Source organism: Rissa tridactyla, chromosome 8, assembly GCF_028500815.1.
Source record: "Rissa tridactyla isolate bRisTri1 chromosome 8, bRisTri1.patW.cur.20221130, whole genome shotgun sequence".
In the NCBI taxonomy this organism is placed as follows: domain Eukaryota; kingdom Metazoa; phylum Chordata; class Aves; order Charadriiformes; family Laridae; genus Rissa; species Rissa tridactyla.
The window spans coordinates 48,782,541-48,808,671 of record NC_071473.1 but is presented as its reverse complement, the minus strand read 5'-3'; the positions used below and the strand labels follow the sequence as shown (position 1 = coordinate 48,808,671).

Sequence of the window (26,131 nt, the reverse complement as noted above, 5' to 3'; positions counted from 1 at the left end):
TCTGCATCTCTGTTGAAGCAAAAGCTGATTTTTCTTAGTCTTTCTCTGTCAATCCTGACTGCTCCACTGCTCTGTTGTTCGGGATTTCATCATTAGAGATCCTGCCTCTTTTGCATAGAACTGTTAAGCATTTACATTTGTTTCAAACATTTTTCCCTATCTTTTGCATACCGTTGTGCATATGGGGAGTATCCTGTTCTCTTACCAGCTGGAACTGTGCTTGTTTTTAAGGTCTGAGCTCAGGCTTAAGTTCACCCATTGGGAAACAGTCTCCAGTGATTGATGAGTTGTGTGCCAGCTCCAGATTGCCCTTTGAAGCCTTTTTGAAGATTACAAAAAAAAAAAAAATATCTGTGCAGGATGTCTCTTTTTAGGTTCTGAGATTTTTTTTGTTTGCTTGTTCTTAGAACAGGAATCTAGCAAGTTAAATACGTGCTCATTTCTTGATTGGGGTGGAGGGATGGCAGTTTCCCATGGCAAATAGCAACAGGGAAGGAGAAAAAGAAGAAATGCCCCCTGATCACCTTCCCCCAGCCATCTTCTCAGGAGAAAGGAGAGGATTAAGTGATCCAGGCTCGTTTCTAAAGCCCCTCTGCTCTCTGTCTTTCTTCAAGACTATAATGGATATTACTTTCAGAAATGCTTGTAGGTGTTGTAGTTTTGGTGTCTCTGACAGCTCTTTGACCATCTCCCAAGAATTATTTTCTCTCAGTGAGCAAAGGAGGCTTGTTTCAGGTCACATATATTAAACTTCAGTGTAAAAAACACTTTGAAGTAAAAACCCAGCAGTGTATTTTTCCAAAGGAAAACTGTCTCCTTAAACCTCTCCTAAAAGCTTCTGAAGATAAAAGGAGATTTCCCCAGAGCTGTTTCTGAAGCCATGGCCTAGAGCAAGTTCACATTCTTCACTGCAAACCCCCTAGAACTGATCAGAGATGAACCGGTCTTTATCGTTTCTTGAATTATAAAATGGAAAAAATGCTTTAAAAAATTAATCTAGAAGAATTGCTGATTCTCTTTTTAAGTTTATGAGCAAAGTGGCCAACATACTGCAGTGCAGTTACCTAATCCTTCTTTATTTTAAGGTGCTTGTGAAGCAAAGGAAGTATTCTAGCAGCACATAAGCTAATAAATTCTGAACTTTTCTAAATGATTTTGTGAGTCTGCTGTGGTCTCATTGATGGAGAATACAGTTCCATCTTTGGAAGGCTTTCTGTCAACAGAATTCCTGGGCGTCGTGTTTGGAGGCAGCACTGTCAGATGCTGAAGTATTTATGGCATTGTTTTTCTTTTCTGTAGCAATTTGTGTTGAGATGGACAAACTGACAAATAAGAAGCAATCTGAACAGCTGAGCTGGAGTCTTTCAGGTCCTTCAGCAACAGCTTTTTAGAAGAGATGCACTTCCTAACCGTGACTGACTGCACCTTCAGTGCATTCAGAGCAGTAGTGGTCTTGGGCTCTTTATCCCACCTGGAAACGTCCAAGCTCCTTGCTGTGAGCTTGCTGCAGCCTGGGCTTATGGTACCAGACCGTTGTCCTCCTCATCGGTAGAGACTTACGTGCTACATGAGCCATAGCGTCCCTGATGCTATTTCTGAACACACGAGGCGGAAAGTGAGGGTAAAGTGTGGATGTCAGGCTCGTTATACTGCGGTTGATAGGAGCTATTTGGAGAATATATGAACGAAGCAATCATTGAGGCGGTGGATGTGAGGAAACAACCTTCCTCCTTTTCCAGCAGAGATTTTAGACAATCGGGTGCACAGATGTCCACTTGGAAATGGTAGGCGCTGATGGCACATCAGGTCTGTGTATTAATATACCGGTTACCGTTGCCACAGATGATGTGATCATATAATCGTCTTCAGAGTTTTCATTGCATATGTCACGTCTTGCTTGATAATATCATAATACCTCTTAGTGATAATAGGAAGAAGGGTGGAAGTTTTGGGGTTGGGTAGGGGTTTTTTTGTATGTTTTTGGTTTGCTTGCTTGGTTTTTACCTAATTAGAATGGCATAAAAAAGGCGTGTCTGGTTGGCTTTCCTGCCTCCAGAAACTCTAGATAATAGGTATCAAACCTTTTGGAGGCTGCAGAGAAATGCTTGGATGCAGGCAGAGAAATCCAGTGCTTTGAGCTGAATGCTTCTGTGGAATTAGTGTGTTTTAGTTTTAGCTGGTGCCTTTTGTAGGAATTCGTCTGGATGAGGATTGCACCACCTGTCTCTCTTAAGGTAAAGATGGGTCTCTTGCTGATAAAACTGTTCAACAGAAGTGACTGCAGCAGAGAAAAGTCGATTGCTTTCCTTGCAGGATGAAAATGCTTCGTGTTTAATTTCAGCAGACTAGAAATTCTAAAATTATAGTTCCTGACTGTTAAAACTACCAGGATGAAGGTGAATCAAAACAATAGCTGAAGTGAAATGTTCTTACTTGTTGAAATTGAGTGTTTTGATTTGTCAAAATGAAACAGAATGATTCATGTGATTTTTTCCTAATAAGTAGTTTGCCAAAACCAGCGTGTGCCTGTGAAACATTTGTTTCGATGAGAGATGTAACTTCCTTGGGAAGTTTTTCAGCCCGTAGGAGAAGGTTGCTGTCTGTCCTGGCTCTTGGGCCATTCTTCCCTGTTGCCCTGTGCAGGGACAAAAGCTGCTGCCATTCGAAGTGCTAGTTTGGTCGATTGTTTTTCTTCACTACTCTCATCTTTAATTTTCTTGGAAGAGAGTAATTAAAAAATGAGTCCTTCCATATCTTGTGCTTATAGTCTGGTTCCCTAAGGGTTTGCCCCTTGCAGCCCGGTTGGTAGGGCTTTAGTAGCGTGTCGTGACTGGTCCTCCTGGATGCAGTGATGGTGCAAATAGGGCTTGATGGGCTCTAAGCTTGCTTTCTCTTCCGTGTTCTGAAAAACCCTACCCATTCGATTAAGGAAGGTTTCTTTGAAACAGGTCCTTTTTCAGAAGTGACAAGCAGGTGGGGACAGCACACTTGAAACTGGAAAAGCTGGAATCAGAATGTGAAGTTAGAGAGATCATCGAGGTATGTTTTCTGGGTGAGGTGTATTCTAGTATTTGAACACAAAGGGAAAATGAATGGTCGCACTGGATAAAGGTATCTGTATACACGTGACGGTTTTGTGTTGCATGAGTTTGTTAAAAAATGGGCTGGCTGTTTTATCATCTCTTGAAGCGTGTCTTAGCTGTGACTGTTCTGGTACTGGGAACTTCTTGGGGAGTCTTCTGCAAATTCGCTGTATCAAGATAGTTTCCTTTGTCAGGACCAGGAATTCGGACGATTCCCAAAAATATTTGTGTTGGTAGCTAACAGATCAAAGGGTTCAGTGAAGACTGCCAGAGCAGAGAGCTGCTGTAAGATCCAGTAGATCACAAAGCGGAACCTTAAAAAAATAATCCCTGGTGCTGCATCACAGCCATGCTCAGGACGCCGCTGCCCTTAGCGTCCTCTGAGCTGCCCACGGAGTCCACTTGTATGTCGGGGCTTGCAGAGGTAGTGCAGCCGGTGGTACAGGTGCCTCACGCCAGTCGGGTGGGCAGCCTGCTCTGCTGAATACCGGGAAGCACGTGGCTGTGACACCTCCCGGCACCACAGTCCCCTGCAGGTGATCTCTGTCATCCTTTAGTCATGGGGAAATAAAGTCAGTGGTTGCCTGAGGCACTATAGTTTGACATTGTCATTGGTCTGTGCGCTAACTGCTCTTCTTTTTGTGGTTCTTCCAGATTTTTGACGGCAGGAAGCCCACTGGAGGGAAACTGGAGGTAAAAGTGAGACTCAGGGAGCCCCTCAGTGGTCAAGATCTTCAAACAATTACAGAAAACTGGCTGGTCCTTGAACATTAGTTCTAACTGAGGTATGAATTCTGCATGTAAAGATCGTCTGGCCAGAACTTGACAGGGCTACAGATAGACTCTGCTTGAATCGTGTCTTTTGTTGACATTGACCTAATTACATAGCCCTGGCTTTGGTACTATTCATCTTTATATTTGTGGTGGTGAGTTGACATAATTTCAGAAACAAGGTTACAGAATCCCTGATTAGTTTGTGTATCAAAGATGCTATTTCACAATCACTTGAAATACAGGGAGAGCTTCTAGAATCACCTTTATTTAGAATTATTTTTAGAAAATAAGATGGACGAGTCCTTTCTAGGAGGGAGGGTGCTTTCTGTCCATCCGTATTGTTAGCAAAAAACCTTCCAGAGTTACCAAGGACCCTTCTTCCCCCACCAGAAGCGAGAGAAGGGCGTTTGCTGTCCCGTGAAAGTCTGCTTGACTTCATCTGAGAGGGAAACGATTGCAGATAGACTTCATTCTGGATACTGGAGACTTCTGGGCAGGGAGAAACTGTACAGTTGAATAGAGGCCACCTGAAGAACTGTGCCTGGTGCCCACTGTGCTCATGTTGAGTACAGAAGAGGAGCTGCGTGCCGCCAAAGTGCCTGTGTAGTAGAAGGATGAAAAAGAGGGAGGCTTCCTCCTCTTGGCAGCCTCTATGGAAACTGCGTGGTCGGGAGCTTGTCTTCCTTTCTTATACTCTGCTTTTTAGGTATCACAAGTTCTCCCTTCTTAAAAAAAAAAAAAAAAGCCACAAAGAAATAAGTACCAAAAATTCTGGTGTCTTTTTTTTAAAGTGATGTTTTACATAAAGTTACTGAAAGATAAGTACCAGAAGTCCATCTGCCTGTGGAATCTTTAGTTCAGCCTACTTCTACGTATGTGTCTGATGCTTGAAAGAAGTTCAGATGAGTTGGACACAATCACTGATATCCTGAAACTTAGGTCCTTGCTGCTCCCGCAGTTTACATTCATAAAACCACGGAGAGGACACCGACTCGCTAGGGACAGTCACGTCTCCCTTCAGTGTGGGTGCAAATGGCCTGCAGTCGTAGGGTGTTATTGGCAGGGCTGTGACTGTGTTGTCCCTTCTGAGCAGGTGTTTATGGTCCTCTTGGACCATGACCTTGCTCTACCAGCATGGAGCAACCTCACCTTTTCTCATGGAAACCAGACAATGTATAAATACAAAGTTTCTAATAAGTAATGCCTCTTCCTTTGCTTGAGCTCCTGAGGTCTCTCTGCTCCCTCTTCCTTAGCATATTGGTTTGCTTTGCATTTATAAATGGCAGTTAAGCTTCAAACCCTCACGGCAGCATCGCCTGTTCACTGCACCTCTGCTTTCGAATTGTGTTGGATTTTACAGATCGGGAGGTCTTGTTTCAATATGAGTCTGAATTTGTTGCACCAAAGGGACTGTTTGTGTAGTGATTTCTTCCTCACAGCCCAGGGGGTCAGGAACCTGCCCATGAGCTCCACAGTTGGGCTGAGGGACACATTTGTCTGAAGTGACAACTTGGCCTTGTGCCGTCACGGTACACCTACGCATTTTCCATCACTAGAGCTTAATAATTTTGCTCCATTGATTTTTTTTCTAGTTGACCATCCAGAAAATTCATGTCAGCATTTTACATATAATGTGACCTTGAATTGTGAACATCTGTTCAGTCCTGCAGCAAGTAATTTTGTTGGGTTTTGTTTTTTTTTCCCCCCCCAGATCCATCGGAATGTTAGAAGATGTGGGATGACTGTACGTAGAAAGATGCTGCTAGCTGCGAGCACCAAAGATGTTAAATGAATGCACTACTGAACCTAATGTCTATTTTGATAACAGCCATCGTGCTTATTAATAACTGTACGGCAAATGTAAGGCTCTGGAAACGCTGCTGCAGGGGATTGTTACTCGTCTACACAAAATAGACAGAATTGCCTTAACGCGGGACTACTAATGTAGCGCCGGGATGAATGTTACATTAACTATGCATAGCCGTGTGTGAAAAGTTTAGCCCCTTAAAAATTCCCTCAGGCAGTGCAAAAACTTTTGAGTCAAGTCACAGGTAAGACTTCACTAGAATTCATAGTTTCAAGCGTACGAGCAGCCAGCGTGATACAGTCAACAGCTGCCGCTTTTCCGTTCTCTCCTAGCAAGGCCTGTTCGGGGTTTTTTTTTTTCAATTTTGGTTTTTTTCTTTCCTAAAATAGAGAGGGAGCTCAGGCAGCAATCTAGCGGTGGCGTGTCCCTCCTCTCTGCCTGCCACTGCAGCGGGAAGTTCCGTGGGATGCTGCCTTTCAGAAGGGAAGAATGCAGGGTTCTTAGCGGCAGGTGTTCACAGAGCTACATTTTTGTTCTGGCTACCAGCTGTCTGCCAGGCTTGTTGCGCTGCCTGGTCAGAGCAGCCGGGTACTGTGCCTTCATCCTTTTTCTTTTGCTGGTTTTAAATTTAAAAAAGGAGGGGGGAAAAAAAAAAGTACGCTAGACTCTGCTGCTTCCCAAATGTCCCCTGTATTTTTACAAAAATAGGTTTCTACGCTCCTTCCAGGTGATGGGGAAAATAGCCACCCTTTGTCAGGTAGAAAACTGGATGATGACTATTTTCAGGAACGCTTTTGATCAGCGGCACACAAAAAGTGGTACCGAATACCAAAATTGTGTTTTTAAATGTCTGTGAGCTACCAGGATGGAGTGATCTCGGAGCGGGAGCGCTCCCGCACCGGTGCCGGGGCAGGGTGTTTGCAGGCAGAGAGGAGTCCAGACAAGGCAGCGCCGCCTCCGTCTTCCTGAGCAGATGAAGACAATACAGTGTTTAGTTTTTAATTTCAATAAATTTAATATACAAAACTACATGTTGAAAATAAAAATATAATATGCAGTTTTTTGCAGTGTTAACTAACTGAATTTTAAAAGTACAATTTTTTTTTTTTTCTAAAACAAGTACTCATTTCTTAACAACATGGTAATTAAGGTCATTTAAAAGGCTATGGTTGAAGCAAACATGTCAGTCACCAGTTGATAGTGTTTTGCACAAATGTAATCCAAACCTGAAAGACTTTTGGGGCAAAGGAAGAAAAGATAAAGATTTTTCACCTCTTTTACTGCATTATTAAGCATAACAATGCAACTAAGGTAACTGGCAAGCCGCTGCTGTGGCAAAGCTGGAGTGCAGGCTCGAGGAGGAAGATTGTTATTAGTTTATGGAACGTTCTTCCAGGTGCTGCATCTTGCCTACACCGCGTAGTGCTGCGCCGTGTCCCAGCGGGTGCGAGGACAGCGTGCAGAGGGGAGGCGGGCAGCAGCCGCAGCCCCGCTCCGCCGCACAGGGACAGGGCAAGGCTCCGGTTGTGTCGTAGCTTACGGTTTGTCCATCGGGAAACAGAGTACGCCGCATGGAGCCACCTTTCCCCAAATGCCAGAGGTGAGCTTTCACTTTGACATAACGCTTTTATAAAAGCGTAGCAGTGTGCTCCCTGCTGCTGGCCAGCTTTGGGTCCTGGAGCTGGCCCCCAGTTCCCTGCCCTGCCTTCTCCTGGGGGGAGTGGGGGGGTGGGGACAGCTGTCATTTGCAATATTGGATTTGTCAGACTTTGCTTTTTTTGTAAAAAGCAGTAGCCATTTATTCACAAACACGCTCTGTACATATACTGTGCTGCCTTGACATAAAATATATCGCTACATGTACAGTTACCTTCTCCTTTGCCCAGCTACTGCTGTGTATTTGTTCAAAAAATATAGCATCACTCTCACAGTAGCCTTGCACTTCCCGTTCTATTTGAAAGGCCGCCCGTGTTACTCACATAGAGCGAAAAACAACATCGGCCCTGCTGCATCCACCAGCACTGACTGCGAGGAGGGACGATGCAAGGTCTGGGCCGCCGTGTTCACCACACATTAGCCCTTCTCTTCCCAAATTAATAGTCTGTAGCAACAGGAGGGGAAACCTTCGACCCCTTCCTGGGAGGGGCTCAAACAGCTGCTTCGCGTGGTTACGGCCGAACAAAGCCCTTCTCCTGCTTCCAGCTCGTTCCACTGGTTTTAGCAGCTTTCCGGGGAGACAGTGAGCGTGTGGAGCCGCATTTCCTCTGGCTGAATCTCAGTTCCAGCTTCACCGTGGCAGATGTGAGCAGCCGCTTTCCTTAACTAAAGCCCTCTCAGGTGAGACCAAGAGCACTGGGCCAAGTGCAAAGTCTTCAGAGCTGACCAGAAAGCCTTGTTTCAGCAGAACATGCAAGAAGAGCCACTCTATACTTTTATCGCAGGTAAGCTTTTACATGGTGCTGCTAACATGAAGTGCGAGCTGTCCTGTATGACACGACACTGGCGTTACACTACAGCGTACAGCGAGGAGGAGACTTAAAGCTGCCCCGGGTGTTACTGTTCTTTGAAAGGCAGGACCTACTGGGGGACGAGGAATGAGATATAACTGCACTTTAGGGCTGATAGTTCCTCTGCTTCACACAGATTTGTAAACAAAGGACAGAAGAGCAGAGTTGTTCTAGGAGATTACAGAAATCTGCCGAGGTGATGGGGGCTTTTATAGTAAATAGAGGAAAAAAGGAAACTAGCCTATTACACGCACAGAACTGCAGTTTACATACTACCGCTGTCAGAGAGATGCCTGCCCTCCTGCTCGTTTGGATGCATATGCAAATGTAGTTATGGCTAGGTAATCTTTCCCGATCTCTCAAGGGCTACTCCGAGCGTATTTCAACCAATAATCTGGTCAAAATAATGTAAACGTTACTTTTTAATGTCTACAGAATAACCACAAACGGCATTACGATGAGGTCAGAATGGAGGTCTTGATTGTTGTTTCTTACATGTCCATCTACAAACAGTACAAGATTGGAGTTTCACTTTTTATTTACTCCCCAGTGATCTTTGCACCCGTCTGAGCATTGAGAGTACATGACTGTAAGTCTTTAAACATGAGCGTTTTTCTAAACAGGAACAGAAGGGTATTAGCTGCAAGGATAGCATAGCCATGTTGTATAGAAGCTGCCCTGATCCTCTGTTTGTTGACAATGCATAGAAGATTTAGAATTATGGAACAACTGTCCCTCCCTCCTCCCCCCCCCGTCCCCCCAATAGTGTTAACAAAAGCTTAATTTTCCAGTTTTAAAGTGCAAATGATTCAGATACAACTGCTGCTGGAACAGGTCTGAACAGAAAATGAAGTCCTCTTTATGAGATGTTTTCCAGAATATAAAAGATGAGCTCCATTATGACTGGCCCCTCACTCAACTGACAGGCCCCTCCGTGAATCACCGGCACTAAGGCACTGTCCAGGTCGTTCATGTACTGAGAGGGCAGCGGCTGACCGTTGCTCCCAGCTTGATAACCAACCTAAAAAATACAAAGCAAGAGGGGGTTTTACAGAGAGCAGGACGTGAGGCTGCGCTGGAGCGGGCGGTGAGGGGAGTGCTGCGCAGGAGGATGCGCTGTGCGAGGGGCTGCGGCCTCTGCCCGGGGAACAGGATGGAATGGACACTAAAGCGGCTTTTCCACTTGTTTTTGTTCTTCCCTATGTTGCCAGTGGCTGCCTAGACAAAAGTAGCCTCTTTTTTTTTCTACTGCTTTGTCAAAGCAGATCATTCAGATCAGCAGGAACCGCACCCTGCATTATCAGATTAAGTCATGCAGTATTTAAAAGATGGTTGATACTAAGAACAGGCCCACTCCAGGGCCAGGCCAGCTGTCTTGCCAGGAGACCTTATCCCTGCTCGTAGCTTTTGCCATGGAGCACTCTCAAGGGGACCTTCCATCTGTTTCTCTGCCCCACACGCAATGTGATCTTTTAAGAACAGCCCTGCTCGTGAACAACGTCGTACGCTCACCCAAGAGGCCATTTAATACACTTCGGCCTTTAACTTCTGGTGAAAGGGCCAATTTAGGGTCTGCTCTGAGGCCGTGGCGGGGCTGTTCACAAGCCTCTGACTACGGAGCAGGGGCTGCTGGTGCCACATGGGGGTCAAGCCCAGTGTTAATTCAGGCTAGGCACTAACTTCCCAAATTTAACAGATGGCCCAGAACACCAAACAACAGTCAGCACCGCTCGATCAGCAGCAGATAATGGTACGTCTTTAACCACGAGAATGGCTGAAGCGGTGTATCTCCTCTTTGGGGAACGAACAAGGGACCACCCCCCCAGTTAAACCCAAACTATTCAAGGCTTACTTGATCGGAGTCAAGTGTAACGCGCAGCCCCAGCTTAGTCATTCCATCTTCTTTCAGCAGTTTCAGATGGGGACAGAGCGCTAAGCAGAAAGCCTTTGCCACATTTTCAGTCAACCTGCTGTGGTCGGCTGGGTCACTCAGACCATTGTGTTGCTCATCGTTTTCCAGGAAAAACACCTGAAGGAGTGAGTTAACACAAGACATAACACTTGGGCTTTGCTAGAAAATAAGGTTACTGAGATGCCTTTGAAACTTTTTGCAAATGAAGACTTAAAGACGAGCTGCGCAGGGAAGACCAGCAAAAGACACTGAAGACGAGCCACCTTGGGGGGGGCGGGGGGGGGAGTAAAAGAACTTCAAAAGAAAGATTTAAATGGTTGTGTTCTCAAAAAAACTTTCCATTCTGGTCAAAAGCCTCGTTATGGAAATTCACTATGTATTGCATGTAGTTTATAATAAAACCTGCTTTTAAACAGATGTTAATTTCAGAAAATGCAAATTTTTCGTAGAAGCCCTCCCAGCCTGAAGATCTGCACTATTGTTGTCACTGAACTTGTCTCTGTTGAGCCCAACTGACCTGGGAAAAAGGATCCTACGGTGACAAGCTGCAGAGTGAGTCACTTGGTCCCTCCTGGGCAGGTTAAGTGAAACGCTTCGAGAAATCTTTTAACAGTAGCATTTGTGTGCTGGCAGCAGCACCGCCACCATCAGCTGCTTCATGGAGCTTATGCTTAATGTGACTTATGCCACAGCACCTTCATTTTAACTTGCAACTTTTTAGAGAAGGTGGCTCAAAATAATGTTTTTTAAAAAGAATTATTAACGTTTATCTCAATTTTAAAAGGTAGTTTTAAAGACAAATGCAGGCGAAACCAGCCGTTACCTTGGGTAACACAGTGAGCAAGTATTTCTCTGGTTCCCCCCATGCTCAACAACCGTGTGCGAGAAGAGGTGGCCAGTGCAGGGCTGGCTGTGCTAGCGCCTGAGCTGCGCATCAGAGACGGGGTGTTTGACTCTGCGCAACCCCGTACCGAATCTTTCTTTGCAAGTAGGAAAGGGAAGTTGCTGCTTTAATTTTGGTGCGTTGGGAAAACAGGTCCGAGGAAGACTAGGCTTTAGTTGCGCTCCCAAAATGCCAGGCGTTGGTTTACACGCAGCTCCGTGTGACGCACTTACCTCTGTCCACCGAATGACCTTTCCGTTTGCCTTGTACTCTGAGCCGTGAAATATCTTCACGCTTGTTATAGACTCCATCGATTTACCATCAATAGGGCTTACAACACTGTAAAAGGGAGGGAAAAACCTAAGTTCTGACTTAGCAGAAGACAGAGCTGAACAGAGGCCATTGCAAGAGCGAAGTACATCGGGCTCAAAGGGCAGCTCCTCCGCTGCAGCCAATGCCTCCCGCTGCCTCCCTGCAGGTTTCTTCATAACCGAGTGTTCTGCAACATGCACTGCTACTGCACGGCAACTTGCCACAGCAGCTTAGTGCACCAAAATCAGCCTCGGAAGGGAGGCTCCTACCCCTGACACCCGTCAGGTCAACATGCACAACCAGGTTCCTGAAGGTTTTCGGCAAAGCTTCGCGCCAGAGATGAGGGCGCATAAGGTGCTAACGCAGCAATGAGGCGTTTCGTACAGATTTGATTTTTATTGATTTGTAACCTCAGCGTAGGCCAGTAATACCCGAAACACTACTTAGCCCAGAATTTAAATATAGAACCTAAAACTGGCCCAGACAGCCTGAAACTACAGAAATACCCTTCTTTCTAAAGGCTGAGTCCTGCGCGATTGCACCCATCACAACAGCACTTTACTGCCATAAATACTTAAGCTGCCGTACGCACCTTTCTTTTGGCTTAACTACCAAGAGTCCAAATATACTGTTGATGTTCAGCAATTTTATTTCCAGCACTACTTAATGCAAACTAAGCGCCAAGAGAGCAAAGTGACCACAATGTGCAGGGTTCAGCACTGAGCCTTGGAGGCAGATCAGTGGTTTCCAATAACTGGGTATTAGCAATGGCAACAAAAATCCATAGCACTGACAACTTTCTAAATTGATGCCCCAAAGCTCTGGTATCTCAATTCCATTTTCGTTACATTTAATCGCATCTTATCACTCAAAATAGAGGTACAGTCTTGTAATTCCTATTGATTTGAAGACTCACGCACCTTATAAGATCAATTAAAATTTTTAACAAATACAGTCAATGTCAAGTGATTGCTCCTCTACTTACCCCTTACTGAAGTTTTTATCATCTTCTACCCACTGAATATGAACGTGTTCCTGAGGATCTTCAGCATCTACTTTGCCACAAGTGATGGTGAAGTCTTTCATCTCTCTCAAGGCCTGCCTCAAAGAGTCCATGTTCTCAGCGGTTATCTGGACCATTACTCCATCTAGGGAACCAAGAAATCCTATGAGCCAAGATAAGCCACACTGAACAGAGCCTATATATGAAAAAATGACATAAACAGCCTTCCTCTTTTTGCAACAGAAAGGTTAAACATCTATTTTAAGAGTCATAGGCAGCAATGCTACATACAACCATTTCTGAGTGCTCCGATTCCTAAAATGTAGCGCTGATGAGGGAAAACGCAAGGATAATGTGAGATCCATCTACCAGATGAAGTCAGCTATAGCGATGGCCACGTTAGTTTGCCTCAAAATCTGGCACCTGCTCTAAGCAACCCTCAGAAGCCCCATGTGACACCCCCCCCACCTTCGTTGAGCTATCGCCTGTTGGCACTGGAAGCAGGACTCCAGCGGTGACGGAGCTTTTGGGAAGTCAACGTTTGCCTGACAGTGGCAAAAGATACAGGATTTGGCTTGGCTCAGTCTAAATTGCTGCAGAAATAATTTGGGAATGATAGACTTCCCCAGTGTACAGACTCCTCGCCTGAATCCACCCGTACCTCTGCCTTGTACTAAACCACAGAAAATGGTACGACGGCCTACACGTACCGGTTTACAGTCAGGTGACTGCTTTCCAGCCCCGAGTGACCACTCACCCGGGCCTGCACCCTCATATAGCTGCACGCTCGCAAGTTGGCGCAGCTTACGAAATCCCTGCTCGTCAGCGGCACTGTGCTGACTGCACGCAGCGGCTTCCTGCACATCTCGCTCACAAACTGTAAGGAGCACACTTAAAAACTACTGTCTGCACTGTCGCATCAGCGGTGAGGTTCAACTACAAAGTCCCGTAGCTCGGCTAACAAGCAATAACGGCTTTCAAACCAGTGTACACAGTCGGCATTTATTTCTGTGATATGACAACTGGTAAAAGAAGAACAAACCAAATCGGAGCAGTGCCAGCTCAACAATCTCAACTTGTCATGTTCTGTCTGCCCACGTACCAGCAGATAAACAATGCACATTCGTAATCTTGCATAATGCAGAGCTAGCTGGGACCAGCGTTAGTTTAGCAGGGCTTCCTCTCCTGCTCGGTGGAGGGGACATTCCTTTACTTAGGCTCACAATTTCCTCACTCACCCCAAACCAGTAAACTGACCACAGACCCACAAGACAGATATATTTCATATCCTACCCTCATTTTCTTGTGTGCCTGTTCTACAGCATCTGGACAAGTTCCTCCTCATTAAAGAAAACAGATTTTTTGTGGCTAAAAAGTAGGATAAAGCTGAAGGAGCAGCATGATTCAAATGCTGAAGAGCAGAGCCCTGACAACTATAGAGCCGAGCCGCGCTAAGAGGGAAGCAGTGTGTTACCGCCAAGCAGTTCATGTCTTACCTTCTACTATACTGGATTTGGCAAGGTAGCCTGAAGAGGATTTTAAAGCTCCACTGAACACAAAGAAGCTGGCACCAGTCACTGCAACAACAACGACAGGAGTGATTTAGGGAGGCTTCCCTCAAACAATGCCTTAGACAAGAATCAGGTATCACAGCTCTATCACGCAGAGAGGTGAACGATCTAAATCAGGACAAACGCTGCTGAGAATTATGGTGACTAACGCCCATCACAGGCTTGGATGTGGAAGGGCAAATCACCCAGTTATTTTCTAAACTGGACAACAGTTTTTGTCAACCTTAATAAATGCTCATATATTTCATCACTCACCCTCTCCCCATACACACCTCTAAGTTTCAGGGCTACTAATTTAGGGTGACCAAGTACACAAACAACTTCTAAATGTTCCCTCACAGCTGGCAAAGATTGTGAGTGAGCTGTTTATGGATCACACTGTAACACCAACCCACTGGCACGGCCACAGCTGAAAGCTGCATGATTCGAAGTAAAATTCTCTTAAATGACCACTAAGCATCATGAACTTCCTGCTGGAAATCCCTCTTCTTGTCCCGTATGTAAAATTACCAGAAGTCAGATCTGAGTGACACGCCGTGCCAGGGAATACTCACTGGAGTGACTGGGGATACTTGCAAAACATAAAAGTTGGCCTCTGTCTTGCTTGTTCTCGTTTGGAGATAGCATAAATGTCTTTGCCAGAAATCTTCCCCAAAACCACAACATTTAAATTCTCAGCACACTGCTGCTGCAGCCTTTCAGCCTACTCTAACAAAAATAAAGCCTGGAAATTAGATGGTCTGATTGAGGTGAACACGAGGAGTTTCTTGAAGATGCATTATTAAAATGCTGCTGTCTTTGGTTATTCCTATTTACCTTTCTCTTACACTAAATCTAATCTTTGTCTTTTCACATAGGCCAGGTTAAGCAGAGGCAACCACAGCCTCCCCTGTAGTCTCCAATAATGCCAAAGACAGCTCTCATTATTAATGTAGCGATGTTGCCTAAGCCACTTACAGCACCGTGACCTCTGGAGCACCGCAAGACCTGAGCTGTATTGTGCAAGCGGTATTACCGTATTTACACGGGAGCAAGCCGTTACGGGCTTTATTTTAGGTCTGCTTGATCTATGAAGTTGCTAGAACATCTCTCAGACAAATTCAGAAGAGCACCGTTGACCTAGAGAAGCATGATGTGGACTGTACACAGGATGCAAATTGCCCAGCGTGCTCCCTGACATCTGAGATCATGGATTCTGCAAGGGGAATAAAACACCAAGGGGGTAAAGGGCAGACAGAGCAACGTGTGACTGTTCCTTGTGTTGCCTGTCTAACTCCCAAAGCCGCCCACTCAGTAACGCCAGCAGTCACAAGTAGTTTCTCTGAATGTCCAAGAGAAACTCCGTGAAATGCAGACAAATCCAGTTCTGACCGACTGACAAAGCCACACGCTGGAACGGTAACACAAACGGCAAAGGAGTCACGCAGGGCGCCGGGAGGGAGCGGCCTCCTCGTGAACCCTCGTTCTCACCCTTCCTCGGCTGATTATGGATGCTGATGGCCTGCGTCTGGTAATTCCCGTCATCATTCTGAACGCACACCAGATGCGAGTCTGCTTTCTCGTTGAAGCACGCGCCCCCTGCTAGAACATGCTCGTTGGATTTGTTCATGGCTTTCATCATCTGCAAACAAAAAGGTTTACCATTTCTACCCAGTTCGTCAAGCGCTACCATAAATAGGTGATTCTTGGAACAGTTTAATGGGACTGAGCGAGCTTCTCAACAGTGCTCATATTCTCGTGTCAGATTTTAGCACTCGGAACCATAAACTGCTTTTGAAAAGAGGGTTCAGGTCTTACACTGTCTAGATGCTTTGAAGTGCCACCTTTTATGTAATTAAGATAAATGGTATAAGGGATAGCTGAGCTATACGGACTGGAAAAGCTATTATCTCTAGCTGGTTTTAAAAAATAAATTCACAGGAAAAAAATGTTAAAAAAACCTTGGGAGGAAATATCTGGCTTGTTTCCGCAACTACAGTTGTTTATGACATAAATCATAAATGCTGCCTCCACAGTTCAGTGCTAGACTGGCTTGTGGCATTTAATCCTGGTTCTGCCGGGATCAGACGCCAAAGCTTTCGGGTCTCTGTGCTTCCCCTGCACCCATCGGTGAAACTGGGATCAGTGTTCCCAATTCGAAGACTTTTAAGAAAGAGCTGAATCACAGACATCCAGAAATAATTTTAATTCTCTGCAAAGGAGACCTCCAAAGAGCATCCAAAAGCATTTGTGATGTATCTGCATTTCAGTTTTGCTGATTATTATCTAACAAAAACCTAGTTACACGCCTTGACATAATATTCTTGTAAATTATAGAGCTTCTTTCCTTTTCTCCTCTCTTCATCTTCATGGAAGCTCAGAGTATGAGATTTTTCATCCAAAAGAAAACTGAAGGAGTCACCTATCTCTGGAATTTGTTTCAAAACCAAAACCCGTATGTTTGCTTAAAAGAAACAAACACACAAAAAAAGGCAAATAAACTATCCCCCCCCACCCCCAGTGAAAACCCCGAGGAGAAGGAAAATGCTGAATTATTTGACATCTCTGCACAGCACTCATACTCCCACCCTCTGCCTCCTGTGGCTGATAAGCATGCACGCTACACACAACACATTTGTCTCTCCCAGTCTAACATAAAACCTTAATTATAGCGTCAGGAACATTAGCTGATGCTCGCTATTGACAAATGTGCGCAGGTGTAATGTTTGGGGAGGAAACTTAATTAAGATTTTGCATCAGACAAAAGTGTATTTCATTATCTAGTTTATCATGTCATGCTCCAGAAACAAGATTTTAGCTCAACAGCCGCCGTCTTTATGGAGACCAGAAGTTGCCTTTAGCACAAGAAGAAACAACTGGACATGGCAACTGTACTTTGTAAACAAGGCAGCTGATTAAAAAACAACAGTCACCTTTTCTGCCGAACTAAACAGGCAACTAAGTATCGCTAGAAGTTGTGGAAAATTAAAATAGCTTTGACGATAAAAATAGGTATTTGATAGAAAAACTATATATTAGTGTTTAATTTGTTAATTACGGTCTGAATTCTCCACATTTAATCCATGCATGAGATTTAAAATGAGTTTTTCGCTTTCTAGATAGTTTGAGTGACACTGTTTTCGAATTAAATGGCACTTTACATGAGAAAAAAAGCAAAGGTCTTGTGATTTAATTCATCTCAATTCAAACTGAACTCAGACGAAAAATTTCTAGTAATTCAACCTTTCAACTGGATTGCAAGCAACAACGTTAAATTTCCTTCATTTAAAAAGCTGAACTCTTACTTCACGCTGTAAAGAGAGCCCAGTCCTGACGCGCAGATTTTGCTGAGCTGCGTAACACGGGGATTTCCTCACAGTCCGGCTTAGTGCGATGTCCAACGCAGAACCGCCAGGCACCGCTAGCCCTAAACTGCATCTCGTGTGCCAGTCCCTACTTAATTCATGCACAGTTTACTGACCTTTTCCTTCTGCTCACAACTGCATCAAGAATTAATGCACCTTTTAACAGACCCTTTATCTTCTTGCTTCATCAGTTTCAGCTTTTTCAAACTTCACGTAAGAACAACTTTTTCCTTTTTTTTCCCAATTTATTTCTTTATTCTCACTGTTAATTTACTTAATGCTTCTTGCAGGGAAATATTCTCTTGAGATAAAGCTGTGTTCTGCTCTGATATTCAAGGACTTCTACAAATACCATTTTGCCCAGGAGCTTTGCTCTCACCCCAAACGCTGATTAGTTTCAAAATACCAAGTTACCCCCTTCTCTTTATTCAGACCGCGAAAATCAATCACCTTCTCCATTGCTCTCTTTCATTATTGTTCTACTATCTTGTCACTAAGCATTTTCCGCAGCACTAAATCCTAAAGACTCTGATTTTTTCACATCAGAAATCATGTATAAAATCTAGATGTTGGGAGAAATTTTACATAAAATAAATAGCAACCCAGAAAATACTAATAAATGCTTCGAGTAAGCACACACAAGATACACGAGAAAAGCTAATCTACGTTTTCCTCCTAGTTTACCTCAAGCATAAAGTTTTTCAACATATTTGTTCAAATCAAACCAGTATTTTCTATTATTTACAATTACACACTATATGTAAACAGTTAAAAAACCTGAAAAAAAAGAGTTCAAGAATTTCATTAATACTAAATTGAATTGCATTCTTCCTGTGGAGCCACCCTCATTCACTCTCAAAACACGTGCGCATCATGCATTTACCATTTGCTTTTGAGGCAGTTTTCCCTAGTGGTAATGAATAAAATAAAATTCCTTTAGAAGCCAGGTCCTCCAACCACAAAAAACTGTAGACAAATGTATTTCTTATAAGCATTACCTCATTGTATCTGTTGCTGGGAATTTTGATGCTGGTTTTTCTGACCTCCATATCAACCACTAAACCTTGGACCACCGGCAGTGTGTACTGGTAATTTCTGAAGTCCTGGTAATTAAAACAAATTTTTAAAGGTTAGGCACGATGACCAACATTAGCACTGTAGGTTTCATAACTATCCCAGTGACTCCTAGTTAGCCCATTAAAATAATTGTAATCAGTGACTGAAAGGCAGGGAGGAATGGAGCCATCACAGCTTGTAACCTACATTAATTGCAGTACACAAATGAAAAACCATCATCATGACTGTTAGCCATTTCACTGATTTTCTTACAGCACAATTATTTTTCTCCAGCCTTGAATGTCATCACTGTATGTAAGAAAATTTGCTCTCTCTGTTCTGTTACATTACTGGATAGAGTTATTGGTGTTTCTAGCAGTGAAATTAAGTCATGCATCCAAGAAAATTTTCTATATTGAAAACATTAGCAAAGTAGAACTAGTAACTTTGCTTCAGTTGAAGTATAATCAAAGAGCTGTGACTGCACACTGTGATGACCTAGCACTTCTGAGGAAGGAATCTGAACACCTACTGCGCTTGTTTCCGGATCCAGACATTCTCAGGTGGCCAGGTTTTGGATGTTTATTTGGGTACCTTTTTACAATTCACCGTGTTGTCGAAAGCTAACATCCAATATCAGCAACAGCAGGTAAATTCACCCAAATGCCCACTATTTCCTCTTGTCATCTTCCAAAGATGCCAGCTACTATGTGCCACTGGAGTACAGTTCTCCCCACATTGATCCACTCACACCGATGGAACGTGCAAACTCAGTCTCAGCACTTACTGCAAGAAGGTTCATGATCGTGTGTCCAGTCTCTCCAAACAAAGGCTTACGAAATCTGACACTAAAAAGTGGGCATGGATAAACTAGGATAAAATAAAACAGTAACGATCAGATGCATACTCAGGTTCTGCAAAACCAGACTCAAATACAATCTCCTCAGTCGAATATGGTAAGCAGCAGCAAAAGACGAGATTGGAAAGAAGACCAGAGTTTAAAAAGCAAAAGGGAAGAAGGGTTTAACATTATAATGCACCTTACACATCTCATGGCTCCTTACCCACCACACTAGAAACAGTAAGGAGAACTATGTGGAATGCTTACAAGTGCCACACTGCAAGCCCGAAACCTAGCGATCGGGACAGTGATTGCAAAGATGACCTTTCTAAATGTTTTTCTCAGGCTGCTTCTTGGAAACGGCTTCTCCCTTTTTTATGACCAGCCTGCTGCTCTCCGCTATAGCATCATAAGCCTTTAGCTTCTGTGGCTGACGTGTGACATTCAAATGATAATACTGAGATTATTTCATTTTTTGTTTTCATAATTTCATGAGAACGTGGCAAATTCCCTACGGGAGTCTATAAAAACCAATTAAAATTACATTTATGGTATGTCGGCAACGCAAAATACCTGCATTCCTTGGCTGAGGGGCACACTTACATCTATGACGCAATTCAAAGTGTAGTGTATGGACCTGGCTACATTGCATTATGTTGCAGCAGAAGCCGTAACAGTGCTTGAAACATGACTCATGCAGTAATATGTAATGCCAAAGTTTGCTAAACACATGTTTGAAGAAAGGTTCCTAAACTATCCTCAGGCAAACACTCAGCCTGACTTCCCAAAATGCCACACGTCTTCACAGTTCCCCTTGTAGTCAGAAGGGGCTGTAAAACGCTCAGCAGATTTGAAGAACATCATCAGGATTTCCTGATAGAAATAAGCTCCAGCTACTGCACACTGATGATCTGGAAAGCATCGCAGCTCCTACACGTGCCCCCTACAGCTGACCAACTCATGCACAGTGTCCTGAGGCACCAAGAAGTGCTGAATTTCCCGTGTCCGCCACCCTGGATGCACACAGCAGCTCAGCTACGTCCCAGATGCGCTGAATTCCCTCTGCTTGAGAGACACAGCTGATCAGCAGATGCTCAGCAGATGTTTTCGGGACAGCTAGCACCCCAAAGTACTCCTGCACCTGATCTGCTGTGCGTTCAGCAGCACTGGACAAATGCCCAAAATCTGACAATTCCACCAGAAAAGAAGATGCACCCAAGGAAACCTGTGACACAAATGCAGCCCCTTCCGAGAGGGGACTGAGGAAGTGATCTGCAGTCAGCTCTGTCACAGTGCAAGTGAACATGCCTGAATCCAACCCACAGCTATAGAAGTAATTCAACCCCCAGCTTCCCAGCGCATTCAGAGCAGGTACTTCTGTCTGTGAATACCAAAACATTTGGTTCTGTGCTCAAAAACAGATGTCACATCCAAAATATGAGCATCTTTGTTTGTTTTTCTAAATGTTGAGAGGAATAAATACACTACTTAAAAACCTCACACACACAAAAACTTAAACACCTTTAACACTAATGTTTCTTGGGACAATTTTAACCTAGTCTTTATCCTCAGAAAGCCAATTTTGAAGATTTTTCTTTTTCCTCACCAGTAGCATATATATTTTATAAAAAATTCCCAATGCTCCCTAAGCATCACAAGTTAAATTTACAAATGCCTATAAAATATATTCTAACACTTTTTGAAAAATATTAACAACAGACCATTTTCATAGTCATTCGGATTTACAAGATGTGCCAATTAAAACAGCAGATGAGCAAGACAAGCAAAGTTTTGGTCCATCGTGATGGACAGACTTACAACAATCTCTTTGCTCCAGTGATGGCAAATGCTTTTGAAAAAGATTTTATCCTTATTTTATGCTAATTTCATGCTAACTGCTAAAATTTTGTTCAGCTGAAACACTCTCTCCAGACTACTTGTTAATAGTTGCAACAGAATTTTTGCAATAAACTGCCACGTCAGTTGCCCCTGCACACTTATTGTAACTCTCTGGAAAATGAGTGTGGTTTTAAAAACCTAAAAGGAAACGCTCTTTCATTTCAACACGGAAAAAGCTTAACGTATCAAAGGCTCTCCCTCGTCCTAATTGCACCAGCTAAATAAGACTCGTTTTGCACATAATTCTTTCAGGTTTGTGAACTACAAACAGCTGCTCAGAACTAAATTTGTGTCCACAAAAATCGCCCTGATCAAGCAATACAGCTGTAAAAAAGGCTGTAGGTCGTATCACAACCTCAGTACTGCCGTGCTGCTAGCTGGATGCCATGTGGGTATGAAATACAATTTTTAATTGCCTGGTTAAACTTGTGCGGCTTTGATAGGTAACAATTTAGGACTGGGTGCGTGTGCTCTAAACCGGAATATATTCTCCTGCAGAAATAATTGCAGCTAAAAGAATGTTACTTACGTCTGTATTCAGCTCCAAGTCTCAGCATCAGCCGAATGGGGAACACTTTAGCCCAGGGAGTCTCCCATTTCTGAATGAGGATGCCAAACAAGTACGGTGGGGTTGGGAGCACCAGGTCTTGCAGGGACTGATACGTAGCTGCAACGTACAAGAACCCTCCATGTTCTTTGCTTCCAAGGAAGCTCTGGCTGAAAAAGGAGTGTCCCAGATTGCCCACAACGTTACCTATGAACAAAAATATTCATTACTTCACAAGATTGAAAGCTATATCAGGAATTCATAGAGTTTTTCAAAAGGGAAAAAAAACCCAAACCATATTAAACTTGCTTTGCTTCCTGAAGCACTATCTATTAATCACACAAGAAACAAAGATCTGCTGCACAGAGGGGCTCAGGTTACCTCCTGTGCAAAAGTGCGTAATCTGTTATGGAATAACTGCTGCAGACTACAGCCACCAAAGCCACAGTATCTCCAGTTGGTCCACCTTTGGTGCCACATGTACTTAGTGACTATCACTGTTAGGAAGTCAGTTTTGTAGGAACATGCACACACTCCTTCATTTCTGTGCCTGTCTAAGCCGTGCCTGCAAGTGTTCCCAGGACAGTACATACAACCACAGATGTACCACCCTTCCCGGGGGAGCAGGGAGGGACACAAACGTCATCCATTTCTGTGATCTGCCACTTTCACGGAGATCTGCTTGTTCCCAGCAGTAGAGGCGGTGTAATGGAGAGGATCATGCATCCCGGGGATAGCCAGGGAAGAGTAATGAGAGCTCAAGCAGTATTGCTGCTAAGGAAGCGGTACCTGCAACCTCCCCCTGGCACTATAAAAGCACCCAAAGAAAGCCTGTTTTCAGTGTCCTCCAGGTATTCAAGGGGTTTCCACTGCAGAAGCTGCTGTTGACTGAACTAAACTTTTAGACCCAGCTGCGATGGGAGAGAGATGTGCACCCGATCAAACGATTAATGCCCACTGGTTGTCCTTCCATTTAGACAAACCACTGGGGTGCCTGCTCAGGCACATATTGAAGATCTGGGTCATTTTACGAATTACACAAAAGAGTGTTTATTTAATTAGTACACTTAATGTAAAACGCAACTGAGAGAGACACAGGGGAGAAACATCACTAATTTTTACTCACATTTTTATTCTTTGATGCTCTTAATTTCCGAAAGTGTTTACACTGGAATGGCTGAATGAATCTGAATGTTGATTAGATTATTATAGCATCCAACGCAGCATTTAACATTGAAGCAAAGAACCATGGTGTGATTCCTTTTATCAAATGACAACAACAGCATGCAAATAAAGTACAGAACAGCTGATCACAATTCTCCATAGGAAGATGTGAATATTAATAGTGTTGATTTGCTCTCAAAGTAATTTCAGAGAGCACGGTGTGGCTGATCACACCACTCATGAGGAATCACGTGGGTTTGAGGCACTCGTGCAGGCCTCCCGGGCTCCTGCAGTAATCCCAGGCTTTCCCACCTGCAGACAGAGAGACTGCTAAGTAGGAGTTTCTGCTCTTTCTCCACCACCTCATAATGGAGTGTTTGCATTTGACCTCAAGGCAGTGATGTGCATGTCTCCAAAATGCACATCAACGGGACAGTAACTGAAGGGTTTCTCCCTTTTACACACAAGAGACAGACACACAAACACTAGGTTTTAAGTAAGCCACAGAAGTGCAACTTTGACATCCTCAGTAATACAGGTCCGATCTTCAAGTTTAAGCCTTCTCCGTTTTTACACGGAGCATACTCCAAATGCAAGGAAAAGAAATACAGTAGGCACAGTTTTGGTCAGCAAAGGAAAGGTTAACCAATGAGTCCTTTCATGTCTGTCCTTTACACTGATCTCCTATGAAAGTCCCAAGTCACAGCAACTCTCCATGAAGCCAGCACCCTCATGAGAACAATACAGCTATTCCTGCCCTCGCTCCGGAGGTGTGGCCATGCTACTTTGCATTCCTCCAGACCCCCTTGGCACTATCACCACCAAATATTGCTTCCTTCACATGACCTTGGGAACTCCAGCTTTAAATCGAGTTACTGGCAGGTCTGTAAACAAAAGGCTTCTTTTATACTCCAACTAACAAATAAGTTCAGGGGTTTCCTTGCTATTCAAATTTGTGGGCACCTTAGTGAATTTTTTTCATTTTTTTTCTGTGCCCACAAGATGCTGCACAAACCAAGTTCTCAAGTTCTCCGTTAAAAGGAGCTGCAGCAGCCCCGGTACCCCATGGCAGAGTGCAGTTCATTCATGGCTTGCCACTATCCTGTGAAGCTGATTTGTAATTTTACAGATAAACACAAGCCAGAACTGACACCATCAGCTCAGATCAAATTCCAGAACTCTTACAGTGGCTACAAGTTCTGTAATGCTCAGCTGAGCATACTTGATGAAAAGTAGCTACTCATCAAACTGAAGGACTAACATGATTAATAGAGCCACATCAAATGTTGTCAGCTGCTGAAAATCATTGATCCTGCCCATGTGCAAATGCATTTCTGTGTCAGCCTGTGCTGTGACACTATTGCCTGCTCAGTGAATACACTGCTAATGCACCAACTCAGGCATCTTGCTAGTGAGTGCAAACTGATGTATCAATTGGTGTTCATGAAAAAGATTTTCTCTTATCTAAAATAGCTGCTGGCACCTTTCTATCTCAACTCCACTCGTTTGCTTTTGCAGTTCCCACCTACCCTCACTAATCTCCTCTTCTTCATTTATACTTCCTTTTTCCCTTCCCATCTGTTCTTACTCAAATAGAAGCTACAGGCCTGATAGTAAAATTACTTGGTGAGCTTCACAGTTCCAACAACATGACCACCATAATCCTTTCTAACGTTAAAATGTACAAAGTGTATGAACTGATAAACTGAATTGAATTCTGCACCCTTTTCTGAAGTATTTTCTGCATGAAAGGGGTTAGGCAAAGCGAAGCTGTACAATACCACATAGTTCTGCGATGTGTGGTACTGCCCACTGGGATGACAAAGCAATCAGACATTTCCACTTGTGACTGATGCCAAGTGCTGCAGCAGAAGGGGACGACTACTTATTTTTTCCGTTTCAGGAGACGGAGATTCAAGGCTCACACGCTTGGGATGCCTTAACAAGAATTCTTGCAGCCAACAGAAACATGAAAAAAACCCTCAGAGTGGAATGTGCAACTCAGCTGTTCAGCACTTTGCTACCATAAGCCACATAAGCATTCTAAATTACTCCTTTTGACACAAGCAGCTCGCACAGTTCAAGCTCCAATAGGTTACCGCTATTGAGAGAACAAGCTATTGGGATTAGGTAGTTGTGCTGCACTTCATCATTAAAAGAGAGTGCAAGAGCCTGCTGTGTGGAGAGCATGGGAAGAATCAAGCGTTTTCCTCTCTAGGGCCCTTTTCAACCAGCAAACACAAGGCAAAAAGCCTCTTTGGACTCTGGGCTAGTCCCACAAACATTTCTGTACTAACCAGGGGCTGTCAGCCTTTCCTGCCACGTCTTTGAAGGTGGTTCCAAGTCAAGGCCCCACTGCAAAGTTGCTATTACCAACTTAGCATGGTCAAACTCAACCCACTGCACTGTTACATATTTTAAGCATATAACTGTGTTTCAGAGGCTTGTAGAGAAAGTGTAGCTGTCAGAGAAACCTTCCAAAAAGCTATCCTCCCCAAAAGCATGTAAATTAATTCACAAAGTATGACAACTTCCTTTCCAAAGAGGTAATCTCAGAGTGAACAGAAAGGTGCCTTTCCTTATATTAACTTCCACCACCTGACATCAGACTATTGATATTATTTAGGAAGCGCCTTAAGTGTGCATGATGCATCTAAAGCAGGTCTGCAGGAGGTCAGTACTTATTTTCTTCTCAATTATGCTGGGTTACCCTTGACTTTAAACCCTAAGAAGCTCTATAAAGTCCTTTAAAATAACATGCTTTTATCCACTGATGTGACTTTCTCTTCAGTCATCGTCCATGTGGTTTTGAATTCTTCACTTAGGTATCATCCTCTGATGAGCAATGTACTTTGCATATAAGTTTAGCAATCCGTCTGAACTCAAATAAACAGTTTATACCAGGAAAGGTAAATAAATAAATATTTCTGCATTTGTTTATTGTCCTCAACATGTGGTGAATCCAGTTAGGTGCTTTTACCAAAAACACTGAGGTTAAATTCCTAATGTATGCTTCGTATCTTTTGGTTAATCCCAGGTGAAAAAGCTGGTATTAGCATCCAGCCTGAGGGAAGGCACACATACGCGGCTTGGGGAAGTTACCTGCACCTGGCTGACCTCATTCCACTGCCATCAGTAACAACGAAGGACGGCCAAGTACCAAACACCACGCCAGCACCCTGAAGAACCAAGTATCCTAGTTCTGTAGCAAGAGATGGAAAGCAATATTCACCTGGGAACAATCCTGCCAGATGGATTTTCTTCAAGAGCCAATGAGCCCATACTCTCTGGAAAAGCAATACCAACCCAGTCGCTACCACACCAAGAGCCACAGAAGAGACAAGACCATGAATGTAACTTGATGGCACAACACATCTGTAGCAGATGCCAACACTGAGAAAAAACATGTGAAACTCAACATTCAAAGT

At 43.8% G+C, this 26,131-nt stretch overlaps 2 protein-coding genes across 12 annotated transcripts in view; one reads left to right on the top strand and one right to left on the bottom strand.

Moving 5' to 3' along the window:
• Window positions 1–7,203, top strand: part of CC2D1B (coiled-coil and C2 domain containing 1B) — a 36,426-nt gene extending 29,223 nt beyond the window's left edge. For 4 of the 7 annotated variants that reach the window (XM_054211805.1, XM_054211806.1, XM_054211804.1 and 1 more), the window contains 3 exons: window positions 2,949–3,039; window positions 3,738–3,868; window positions 5,569–7,203. In XM_054211805.1, coding sequence (XP_054067780.1) covers window positions 2,949–3,039; window positions 3,738–3,857 — 211 coding nt within the window. In that variant the 3' untranslated portion in view covers window positions 3,858–3,868; window positions 5,569–7,203. Of the gene's footprint in view, window positions 1–2,948; window positions 3,040–3,737; window positions 3,869–5,568 lie in introns of those variants that run through there. The other 3 variants (XR_008468051.1, XR_008468053.1, XR_008468052.1) reach the window with 3 other exon arrangements.
• A 1,730-nt stretch (window positions 7,204–8,933) lies between these two features.
• Window positions 8,934–26,131, bottom strand: part of ZFYVE9 (zinc finger FYVE-type containing 9) — a 60,688-nt gene continuing 43,490 nt past the window's right edge. For all 5 annotated transcript variants that reach the window (XM_054211801.1, XM_054211803.1, XM_054211800.1 and 2 more), the window contains 9 exons: window positions 21,522–21,746; window positions 19,040–19,122; window positions 18,195–18,299; window positions 15,323–15,473; window positions 13,778–13,858; window positions 12,264–12,426; window positions 11,200–11,305; window positions 10,024–10,200; window positions 8,934–9,192 (listed from right to left, as the gene is read on the bottom strand). In XM_054211801.1, the coding sequence (XP_054067776.1) occupies window positions 9,031–9,192; window positions 10,024–10,200; window positions 11,200–11,305; window positions 12,264–12,426; window positions 13,778–13,858; window positions 15,323–15,473; window positions 18,195–18,299; window positions 19,040–19,122; window positions 21,522–21,746 (1,253 nt within the window). In that variant the 3' untranslated portion in view covers window positions 8,934–9,030. The remainder of the gene's footprint in view (window positions 9,193–10,023; window positions 10,201–11,199; window positions 11,306–12,263; window positions 12,427–13,777; window positions 13,859–15,322; window positions 15,474–18,194; window positions 18,300–19,039; window positions 19,123–21,521; window positions 21,747–26,131) is intronic.